Source organism: Danio rerio, chromosome 2 (assembly GCF_049306965.1).
Source record: "Danio rerio strain Tuebingen ecotype United States chromosome 2, GRCz12tu, whole genome shotgun sequence".
Lineage (NCBI taxonomy): Eukaryota > Metazoa > Chordata > Actinopteri > Cypriniformes > Danionidae > Danio > Danio rerio.
This window is the reverse complement of record NC_133177.1, coordinates 18,903,159-18,914,978: the sequence shown is the minus strand read 5'-3', so window position 1 is coordinate 18,914,978 and position 11,820 is coordinate 18,903,159. Positions and strand designations below refer to the sequence as shown.

The following is an 11,820-nucleotide window of genomic DNA, read 5'->3' as shown; positions in this document are numbered from 1 at the left end:
TTTAATGGTCCCACTTTATATTGTGACATTAAATAAAATGTACTTACACTGAAATTAATTTTTTTAAATTTGTTACAATGTACTTACTGAGTCAATGCATGTTTTTACATTGTATTATGATTAATTAAAGACCTTCATGTAATTACAACTTTATTTAATTTCTGTAATTACACTGCTGACAATCCCTTACACCTCAACCTACCCTTAAACCTACCCATACCACTAAACTTGTCCCACACCCTACCTGTACACCACCCCAAGAGCACCAGTACTACAAAATAATATAAACACAGTAAGTACATTGTATTTATTTTTTGAGTAGATATTACACTAAGAAATGCAGGGTTCCACACTATTCATTCACGTTGTCTTAACATAAATTGATTAAGTTAATTTAACACTTTTAACAAATTTATGTGGATTGAACATAAAAAATTAAGTTGTCTCAATGAAATCTCAAGAATTGTGTTGTTTTTTATTAAGTAGTTTGAACAACTAATATATATATATATATATATATATATATATATATATATATATATATATATATATATATTTTTTTTTTTTTTTTTTTTGAGTGTGAAGTTAAGGCCACCTACTATCAAAGTGGGACTCCTTTAACAGTGAGTAATTGTATTACTGTTATTTTTTGTCATATTTCGTTGGGGATGTAGTGGGGGTTGTACACCTGTTTAACTGCTGTTAAACAAATATCTATTTACTTATTTTTATTTATATAAATATCACACTAGCTCAACAAAATTGGCAACAGAGGATGAGAAAAAAAGTCTCTTTGTCTCATAAGTTTGGTGTAAACATCATGAAAGCATGAATAGGGCACTCTCATTTCAGGCTTCTGTACTGCCAAAAAAGCTTTCCTCATACTTTAAGTTTCTGTCTCGTTTCTAGTCCAAATGTCTAAAAATACTTAAATCAAGATGTTTTTAGACAAGTAAAACGTTGACTTTTTTTTCTTAAAAAATTATAAAAATATATATATATTACTTAGAAAAGGTTTCTTGATTGAGTTTTTTTTAGATGTTTAGACTAGAAACCTATAAGCAAGAAAAATCTGTTTTTTTTTTTGTGTTTGTTTTGGCGGTGTGGTTTTTTAATGGTGGAGTTATTTCCTTGGCATATTTTGGCCCTCTTATTATTATCTTATTATTATAATACTCTTCTAAACCTTGTTCAAATGCCACAGCTTTGATCATGTGCATCTATTTGACATCTTATAATAAGTTATAATGGCTACTTCCAGCAGCATAACAAACAAGATCACAAAGCTCAAATCATCCAAAAGGTTTTCTGTACGTAACAGTTGAGTTCAACCCCAAATACTAGCAGTGCACATCTGATAAAGTGGCCCGTCAGTTTATATATCTGTTTCAATATTTAGGAAATATAAAGGAGTGTCATTTTTTATAGTTAAACCATCATGGCTACCGATTAATCACCCCAAGATTAAAAAGTATTGTATTGACTCAGCAATCACTTTCGCCTGTCGAAGTGAAATGACTCTCTCAATAACCTTTCTTTTTCCACACATAAGCTCATTTTCAGCATTAGTGGAGACTGGTGCATATAAGCAGGAAGGGGATCTGTTTGGCTTAAGAGGGTCTTTAGCTGCACCACCTGGAAAACTCTTAGTTTACAAGCTTTTTCCTTGACAAAATAACTCAGAGCCACGTGAATATAATGGTGAATCTATATTATTTTTTGTCTTAAAAGGCAACTAAGGAGTGTAATTGTAACTACGTGGAGTGAGCATGTTTGTTGAACCATTCTCAACAGAGATCATAAACTGGTGAGAGTCTGGAGAGAGTGACTCGTCTTGGTTCAGCAAATCAGACTAGAGGTTACAAGGATTACAGGTTGATTTAAGTACGCAAGTATAAGCCAGATTATCGCCTTACAAGATAAGTGTGGTATTCTGAAATCAGCCCAGAACTTTTTAGGCTGTCTGTGATTTGACTCTTTAATCTGGGGAATATTTTTAGTTTTGGAATCACTTTGCGAGTGATTTTTGCTCAACAAACATTCACGTTCATCAAGCTTTAGATTTAAACCTAAATTAAGATGATCTCAGGAAACATGTAAGAAGAAGGAAGCAAATAACGGCACACTAACCTTCGCAAGTGCAACTTTGATTCTCCCCTTATATTTGCTGCATATGAAACCGAATTAGCAGCAATCATCAAAAAGCACAGAAATAAATCTGTAAAAGAAAGAAACATTTTATTGACCCATTTTGAATCAGTTTCTCTGCTGAATATCTGAAAGTTTAGCATTTATTTAGACCTATGATGTCAAACCTTACACACACAATTAGATGCAATCGTTAAAACTTACCTCACAAACAGTAAAAACTCAACACTGACGAGAAATGAGTGATTGCAGACAGGTAGTTTGGTCCATTTTATGTCACTTTCTGTTATTTTCACAATACATTTCTGTGAAGCATGATGCTCAGCATCATAAAAGCCTCACCGCTGAAGACTTTAAGGGGACATATCCTCCACCTTGGTTACATAACTGATAATGACCACGCAGACGTATCTGTGCCGAAGCTCTTTCTCTGTACCCTTGAGGACTGACCTCTTTTATCTGTACCTTCCTTTAAAAGAAGGCTGTATGTATCTTTTACAACATGGGAGAGGATTCACAAAACACAAGTTACTTTTAAACGCTAAGCGAGCTCTGAGTTGATTTTTTAATTCAGAGCTGTTCACATTTATTTAACTCATATGTACATATTTATGAATTTAAAAATCTAAGTGCGTAGTCAGAAAATCCCTGCTATCAAAGATCACAAGCACAGAGGTCAGGAGTTAACAATTTGCGCGAGATGTTCTTACAACAGAGATCATTGAAGCTCTGCTGCACGATAACACGATTCAGAAAAAAAAGCACTTTTGTAAGCATGTCAGCTGTTTTACAGACAGGCCCACACGCAGTCTGTACATGTGGAATGCTCCGCAGATTTCTGCACACCCATCCTTTGCGATCCTTCACTTTTACTTTGTCTAATCTCCGATGGAATAGCCATCTGTCTAGGGTGTTTCCTTGTCTAGAGCTTAAAATGGCGGTAGAGGCTCCAGCATCCCCACAACCCTACGTAGGACAAGCGGTTTGGAAAATGGAAGGGCGTATGAATGAATTATGACTACAACAACTTAACAAGTCTGACAGGACATTCCACAGAATTCAGAAGATTCGGCTTGGGCCTCGTCTGCAGTAGCTTTTTATAGTCTTACAGGAGATAGATGCCGTTTGTGTACTAGTACACAATGAACTAACACACAAATAAACTGTGATTTGGCAAGGCTGGAGATGTTTGGAACAAGAGCCGCTATTTGTAGATGACTCCGAGTATCCACACACCTCTGCCTTCTGATCACAACTGCTGCCAATTACACTGACTCGCTATGGTTACATCATAATTTTAAAGTCTCTTTAGGTGGCATGTAGTCCTCTACTGTACTCTAGCATCTTCTTAAAAAGGAAAGGTACTTTTGCTTGCTCCCCTGTTGAACAGGAGGTTGATTTCTCTGACTGGTCCAAAAGCTCAGTCCACCACATCAGGGGTGGTCCAAAGTGTGTGTCAGACCATGTGACAGTGCAAACGATGTAATAAGTGTCTTCATATATGCTACAAAGGACTAATGTCCCGTCTCTTTCCAGTCATGCTCCGCTCTTCTTTGACACGGTGCACAGCTTCAATCATGTTAGTGATGCCACTGAAATCATCTGCTGCTGGATGTCTGAGCTGCTCTCTCACAGAAGAGTGCAAGTGCCTGATTTCTTATCATCATCGGAGCCACCGGAAGACTCTTTCCGGTTCGGATCACTGAGCTCATCAAAAAGTCCAGTGTCAATCATCTCCTGTTGCCAGGCAATGGACACCGCACCTGTGCTAAATTCCTTGAAGAATTTGTCATCCTTGGCGTCAAACTCAATACCCTTAATTTCAGAGAACTCTGCAATGTCACCTGTATCCTTTGCATAGACCACATTGGGTTTGGGCACCCAGGGTGGATCGATTAGTCCAGCCTCCAAGCGAGCAAAGTTGATGGACTTGAACCACTCGTGCTTCCTAGGATCATCATTCCTGTGGAAATTGTACAATTTTACATCTTAGCCATGAGGGAACAAGATGTTTGATACATTTCAGAATACGATTGCTTCATACTTAAGGAAAAAAATCAAGATCACTGTTACACCTTGAGTTCAACCAGAAATGAACATTCTGTTATTGATTACTAGCCCTCATGTCTTTCCAAACCCCTAGACCTTCATTCATCTTCAGAACACTCACTCACTCACTCACTTACTCACTGTTCTTTGGTCACAGAAAAATCAACCACCAAATTCCTCTGGCCTATGTTTTATGTGCAACCCAGCACTGGGAAACACTCATGCACTCTCATTCACTCATGTGCAATGCCTAATTTGTTTTACCCAATTCACCTATAGTGCATGTCCTTGAACTATGAAGGAAACTAGAGCACACGGAGGAAACCACATAAACACACCCTGCAAGCATTTTTTGTTTTTAAAAGATGTCTAATAGATTTCTAATAGACGTCTAAACATAGTCGTCTTGGCTAAAACAAGGCTGAATTTGGGCTGTCAGTGAAAATCTAATAGACTAGAATAGAAAGAATAGGCCAAAACTAGACTAGTCATCAAATAGACAGAAATGAATGAGTACACATGTACCGTCTGTCTAATCTGTCTATTTGACCACTAGTCTAGGTTTGGGCTTTTCATAGACGTCTATTAGATTTTCACTGACAACCCGTTTAGCCTCGTTTTGTCTACATTTAGATGTCTAGTAAACACAAAATTGATTAATGGGCAGGGAAAACATGCTAACTCCACACAGAAAGGCCTCCTGGCAAAGGATTCGATTCAGCAACCTTCTTGCCACGAGACCACTGTGCAAACCACTGAGCCACTTTGCCACTTCCTCAGAACACAAATTAAGATATTTTACATGAAGTCTGAGAGCTCTCTTTTTTCAAAAGGGTCCTGAGACGTTTAACGTCCAGAAAAAGAAACAAAAACATTCCGCAGGACTGCAGTTGTTCAATTCTAATCATACAAAGCTAAACCTTTTTAGCAAAAAAACAATTTTTTTGCTAAAACACTTTTGTACCACCCCCCCCCCCCCCCCCGCCTAAACTGTAAAAAATAATTTTTCAATAATTTAAACAGCGCAACACACAAGCTTCATATTGCCAATAGTAAACATGCACCCTAATCTGAGGAGGAATATATTTGTGAACAAAGTTGGGTTTTTTGCACACAAAAATGTTATTGGAGCTTCAAATTATTACAGTTGTACCTACTGAACTTATATGAAATGTTTTGACAATCTTTTTAGTCCCTTTTCTGGACTTTAAATGTCTGACAACTGTTGTTGTCTATGGGGAATTAGAGAGCTCTCGGATTTCATCTAAAATAATCAGAATTTGTGTTCCGAAGACCAACAAAAGTCTGAGGGGATTTGAACAACATTATAGTGAGGAATTAATAACAGAATTTACATTTTTGGGTGAAGTAAGATGTATTGAAGGACTTACTTGCAGCCAAGACGTTCATCGATCTTCTTCTTGAGGAACTGCTTGATGATGTCTATGGTGGCAGCGTCGAAGTTCTTGTGCTCAAACTTGGGCTCCTCATTAAGGATGCGCCTCTGTACCTCTTCCTTCTCCACCTTCTCCTTCTTAGCATCAGGGCCTTTAAATGGGGTATATCCAGCCACCATTTCATAGATACTACAGCCCAGGGCCCACCAGTCCACTGATGTTCTGTATGGAGTCTCATTGAGGATTTCAGGTGCCATATACGCACCTGTTCCAGCCTGTGTTAAGGGAAACAAAGGGTCTGAGGTTCAGAATGAACTCTAATATTATATTTTCTTGTGGCAAGCTGGTCAAATTTGACAGTTTATTATGGAAATGTGATCATTTGTGAAACATCAGAGGTGTTTATAAAGTAGTAGTAGAATATTTGTGTATTACCCTATCTATTACCCATGCCTCATTACCTATCTTTGCCAGAAAGAAGAAGCTTAATTGTAATCCTCTACTGACTGTCAGGAGCCATGTGCCGATCCACTGTGATGAAGCAGACTGTCTACTTATATAAAGACAACCATTCTTAGCCACAAATGGACATGTGAACCTTTGTGTACATGCTTTCACGTGGAGTCATTCATTAATAGTACTAACCTAATGCCAGAGTTACTGTACCTTATCAGTTGACCTACATGGCTCTAGGACAGATCACTATGAGTGCTTTAAACCCCATTTTACAAGACTTAAATCATCTTAATAAATAAACAGCCCGCTGATGTAAACTAAACAAGATGTTTCAAAGTATTTGATATCCTTGTATACTGCTAAGTAGGAAGTGGATTCTAGAGGTATTACATTAGTTCAAGTAGAAAATGCAGTTAACTATAGCAAGATGTAGCATCGACAGTCTCAGTCAAGCTAAACAGAGTGTTTACATGTTGAAAGCTGCACAGTCATTGTGCTAGGCTAACATAATTAGCATACCTAAACTAGAATGATCTAGCACCTACAGACCAGTGAAGCTGTTGATTGGGAATATAATAGATTTACATACATGAAACTGACAGGTCAGGGCTTTAAAATTGTTAAATGTGCAGGAGATTAAGTCTTTAAAGACAAGAACACCTCATTGAAGAATAGTGATAAACAGAAAGTCTTCAAACATACGATAGACATGCGACAAATAAAAAACTGAAGCGCTCCCCTCCCTCTGCCTTTGGCTGTCTGATCAGAGACAGATTTGTGTAATTCTTTCTAAGAGGATCAGGAGTGTAAAGCCAACCAAACCCCCGGTGGTTCAGCTTGGGCTTCAACCTGAACTGAGGACTCAAGAAGGGCACGGGATAATAAGCTTAGGGTCAGTGCATGAAAGTTGTTTCATTTTGACTTTTGATAATACATCAAAAATGCACACGAGCAATGAATATGCAACCTTATTTTAAGCATGATCAAGGCTTACACCACAACAGGCAGATTACGTTGAGGAAAGACATGAAGGAGGCAGCAAATTCTACATTTCATAAAAATAATTAAATTATAGCTATAATATTCATCAGCCACAGTAGCTTCAAACCCACTTAGTCTTGTTATTTGGATAATCACTTTCAAATGATGGAAATATGTTCAAAGTTAAGTTACATTTATCTCTGTTAAAGTACTAAGGACTTTAAATCTGCACTCAACATTTTACTAGGTAATTTAACTATTACCGTTTATTTAGTAAGTCAATTTCACTGGTTTCCGATTGACTTAAAAATGTAAAAACAATCCAGTGGATTTTGCTATTAGCTGAAGCTTCCCAGCTGCTAATGTGGCACTGTCCTTTTAACCTCAATAATAACTACTATCTTCATGTTGTTATTGTTGTTTTTTTTTACTTTGACATTGATGATTACTGAACCTCTTACTTCTCGATGCATTTGTAGTGTGGGCCTACTAAATGATGTCAAATTATTGCAATTGAAAATCATTTTTGGGCAGCTTTAGAAGCAACAGCTAAGTCCTATGCAATAAATCAATAAAATAATTATAAAAATAAATATATACAAACAAATCATTGTTTGCAGGGAGTAAATAAAAAGTTTATGGAGAGAATGAGATATGGGTGCATGTAAGGACACAGCAGCTAACTGGTCTTTCACTGGTGTAGCTGTACTTAGAATGATGAAGATCACAAGGAATTATGCAACAGGCACATAAACCTAACAACAGTAATCCCGATTTACCATGTAAAAGACAATCTGGTATGAGGTCCTAACCCTGTTCTGGTAGCATTAGGACTGGCAAACACTAAACATGTGGACTCGAAAGTAAAGGCAAGAATAGGAAAGTTAGTAGACCTTATGCATGGAGACTTTAGAATATGCCCACTTCTGGTAAACTGTCATGCCATTACGAACTCTGTTAAAGATTTGATTTAAGATGCTTTATCAAGTGGGTCTTACACTGGACAAGAAGCACTACATTAAATTCCACTGTTCCATGTCATATCTTTAAATTATGAACATTTATTTTACCACAGTATATTCAATAAATTTTCAGCGCTCAGCTACTGCTCCTCTTTACACTTACATTTATACCTCTATTAAACTCATGTTACGCTTGAACAACTAAATTATTGCACAGGTCTATTAAACTGACCATTTTATTTTTTTAATAGTTGTTTATTTTTTAGGGGTTTTAACTTTTATTATGACAGGACAGTAGAGATTTGAGATAGGAAAGCATTCAGAGCAGAGAGAAGGAAAGGATCGGCAAAGGACCTCGAGGTGGGAATCAAACTCATGTCGCCGTGAGCACATTGGCGCTATATGTCGGCGCACAGTACGACTAGGCTATTGATGCTGACAGACTGAATATATTTTAATTAAATTACATTATCCATGCTGTAAAGTAAACCTCAGGAAATTGGAGACAGCCACATCAACTTTGACTGGAAGTTATGTGTTTCTGAAAAACACTTCCGAGCATAAGGCCCATTGGCTAATTAAAATGGACTTCAATGATAATTGTAATCCCCCCCCCCCCCCCCCCCCCCCTCTCTCTCTCCATCTTAAAAATCTGTAAAAATTCTCTAATTTTAGATTCGGAGTTAAAGTACTCTTACGTAGTTTGAGAATTACTCTCCAACCATCAGTTTTCATTTTGTATGCACACACAAACACACTCGAATACTCTCCTGTGGCATCAGTGGAACAAATCACAGCATAGAGACGAAGAACTCACCTTCTGGCTGATGGTCTTCCCAACAGCAATCTCCACAGCGAGACCAAGATCTGAAAGACGGCACTGGCCCTGGCTATCCAAAAGCACGTTCTCTGGCTTCATGTCACGATACACGATGTCCATGTCGTGCAGATGAAGGATCCCGGTTGCAATCTGGGCTGTATAATAGATGATCCGATCCATTTCGATTCCCTTCTCCCCAATGTTATAGATGTGATACTTAAGATCACCTCCATTCATCAAGCTCATGACCAGGCAGAGGTGGGTCTTGGTGTCATAAGCGTAAGCCAAGCTGACAATGAACAGGCTGTTGACCCTCTCCAAGATCTTCTTCTCGAGCAGGGCCATTTTCTCACCATGTTTCTTCTTGAGGCGCTTTTTGCAGAGCTTCTTACAGGCGTACATCTGGCCGGTGTTCTTCACTTGCACTGCGCACACCTGGAAGTGTATAAACACGGTCAACATCTAAATATTTTATTCAAGAACTTTGAGGAGACTTAACATAATTTGCACCGCATTAAAAAAGCACCTACCTCTCCAAATCCACCCTTTCCAAGAGTCCTGAATTCGTAGAAGTACTTCTCACTGATAGGTTGTTTCTCGTACTCTTTCCACTGTAGAAATTTGTCGAAGAACGGAGATGCCTGGTATTCTGTAAACGGCTTGCCTTTGAGGAACTCTTTGGTGGCGGTCTTCACCTGTCCCATCACCTCCTCGAAATCTTTATCAGAAACCGCCTTGCACTTGGTTGCTACATCTCCGGTCAGAAAGGTGAGGGAGCTCTTGGAACCCTCTTTGCAGAACTTGTTGATGATGTTTGTACGAGCCTTATCTCTGGCAGCACTCTCAGACAGTTCCCACTCGTTCAGATCATCCAGAAATTCTGCAGCGGTGGTGCACTCCGGCCCCCCTTGACTGAGGTACTGGCGGAACAGCTTCTTTCCAATCGGTTGCTTTTCGCAGAGGGATTCAAAGTCCTTGTCCAGACTCGTCCTGAGCGAAGCACATTGCTCCGGCTTGGGCAGAGACAGACTCCGGCGACGTTTCTTCATCTCCTTGTCGTCACCCCCTTGGGCTTTCAGGTAGGCCGTGTTGGCCACCAAGTTATCGAGTCCCCCCATGTCACACATTTTGGCAGCTGTGTTGGGTTACCTGCCCTAGAGAAATAAAAGCTCCGTGGACAGTGCTATCAGACTAGAAGATGCTACTGCCAGCGTTCAGTGGTTTGTGTGCGTCTCGCTTTGAAGTCAAGGCGCGAATGAGCCACTAAGATGCGCGCACCTACAGACCAAGACACACTGACAACCCAGTAATTACTCATTTAGAATTAAATACCTGCAAGGGATTTTCACTTAAGTATATTTGTGTGGTCTATACTCAGCTACTGTTCAAGGAAAGGAACTTATAAGAGGGTTCTCCCACTAAGAAGCTTTAGGGCTGACTATATTTAGGCAGATGCAGAGCGCTAGTAAACGGATGGCCACCGGGCTCTGTTGTCTAAACATAAATGGTGATACTATGAGAGGAGCAAAAATGTGGGAGCTAACAGCTCAGCATGGAGAGTACAAAATGCTGAGGCCAGCAGGACACACTAAAACTTTCTGCTGTTGTTTATAGGCCAATGGCTAATGTGCTATTGCCACACTAAATGCCAAAGATAGGGGCTGATGTCCCACTGCTGGCTCAATCAATTCGATTATTTTATAAATGTGTTTTACGATTTTAACTGCTGGTTTGAATGGTTTGCCTGCTTTCTATTCCTATCACATGATTTCTGACTATACTACAGTTCTTTTACTCAGAGACTTATCATACTTTGCACATCCTTATCAACAGACAAACAATCAGACTTGGGTGTACTTTAAATGCAAGAAATAACACACTTTTCATAACTCAGATGAATTTTTATCCTAACTTTATACAGTATTTCCACTCATTTTATGCCTTATTATCAGATAAATTCAAATTATTGTTGTTGTATCACTGATGCAATGTGAAAATGCCATTTGTAAAGTCAAACCTCTTGAACTCTGCTGCACTGACCTCTTTTCTGCAGTGTGTCAGTCTCTCCTTCTTTAATGAGCCTTAGCTTTTGCTTTAATTCCCTCATTTAAATACTGAGGCTATCCACATTTTCCCAGTTGACCAAATTCATTTAATTCCACTAACTAAACAAAATAAATCATAAAGATTATTAGGCATAATTTTTATTCAGCATTATAAAATATATAAATGTGTATGTTTTAGAATAAACCATATAATACAAGGCAAAGGCGATGGTTAAGTGGTCAAAATATTTCCCAGGGGGCATCTTTAAAATCACATCAAAAATATGAGTTAAACTGACTACAAGATGACATCAAATTGAAAAACAGTTCTGTAAACAATTTTAGATGTCAGTTTTGACATCAAGGTATAGTTTACATGCATTGTAGGCATACTAAATCTAGTGTACATTTGTAATTGAAATTTTCAGATTATTAAAACTTTTTATATTAATATGTTTTGGGTCTGGGTTTTGGTGGTCAAAGGGTCATCAGTATCTGGATGTCGAATGGATGTCAGGTTCTTCAAATCGATCAGCATTTTTTACGTTTTATGACGTCAGTGTCAATTTGATGTTGTTTTTGCATTATAAAATTATTATATCATAAACATATAAAGGCCATCCATATGGCCAGACAGAATCTGCGTACAGTTTTTGCTTTTTCTGTGGAGAGTTTTGAAAAAAAAAAAAAAAATCTGCAGATTTATGCAGAATGATTTTAGGAGTATCATAACTAAAATTTAATTTATGAACCTGATGAACTTTTATTTAATGTTTACAATGCAAATGCAATTAGATTCACTTATTTGGTAAAAAAAATCAATTCTCATATAATATATTCACTAAAAGACAGAAAATATGACTTTACAAACTGTATTGTAATTTAATCATATGAACATTTTACAATTACAATTATTCTTTCACAATAATATATGTAAAATTAATTTAAGAACTGAATAAATG

The 11,820-nt window shown here is 37.9% G+C and overlaps 1 protein-coding gene across 1 annotated transcript; it reads right to left on the bottom strand.

Moving 5' to 3' along the window:
* Positions 1-2,403: 2,403 nt before the first annotated feature.
* On the bottom strand, positions 2,404-10,070 carry grk7a (G protein-coupled receptor kinase 7a). Its single transcript, NM_001031841.3, has 4 exons — positions 9,344-10,070; positions 8,811-9,248; positions 5,589-5,869; positions 2,404-4,111 (listed from the first exon to the last, which is right to left on the bottom strand). Exons 1-4 carry the CDS (start codon positions 9,938-9,940, stop codon positions 3,778-3,780), a joined length of 1,650 nt encoding a protein of 549 aa, NP_001027011.2. The 5' UTR covers positions 9,941-10,070; the 3' UTR covers positions 2,404-3,777.
* Between the last annotated feature and the right edge of the window lie 1,750 nt (positions 10,071-11,820).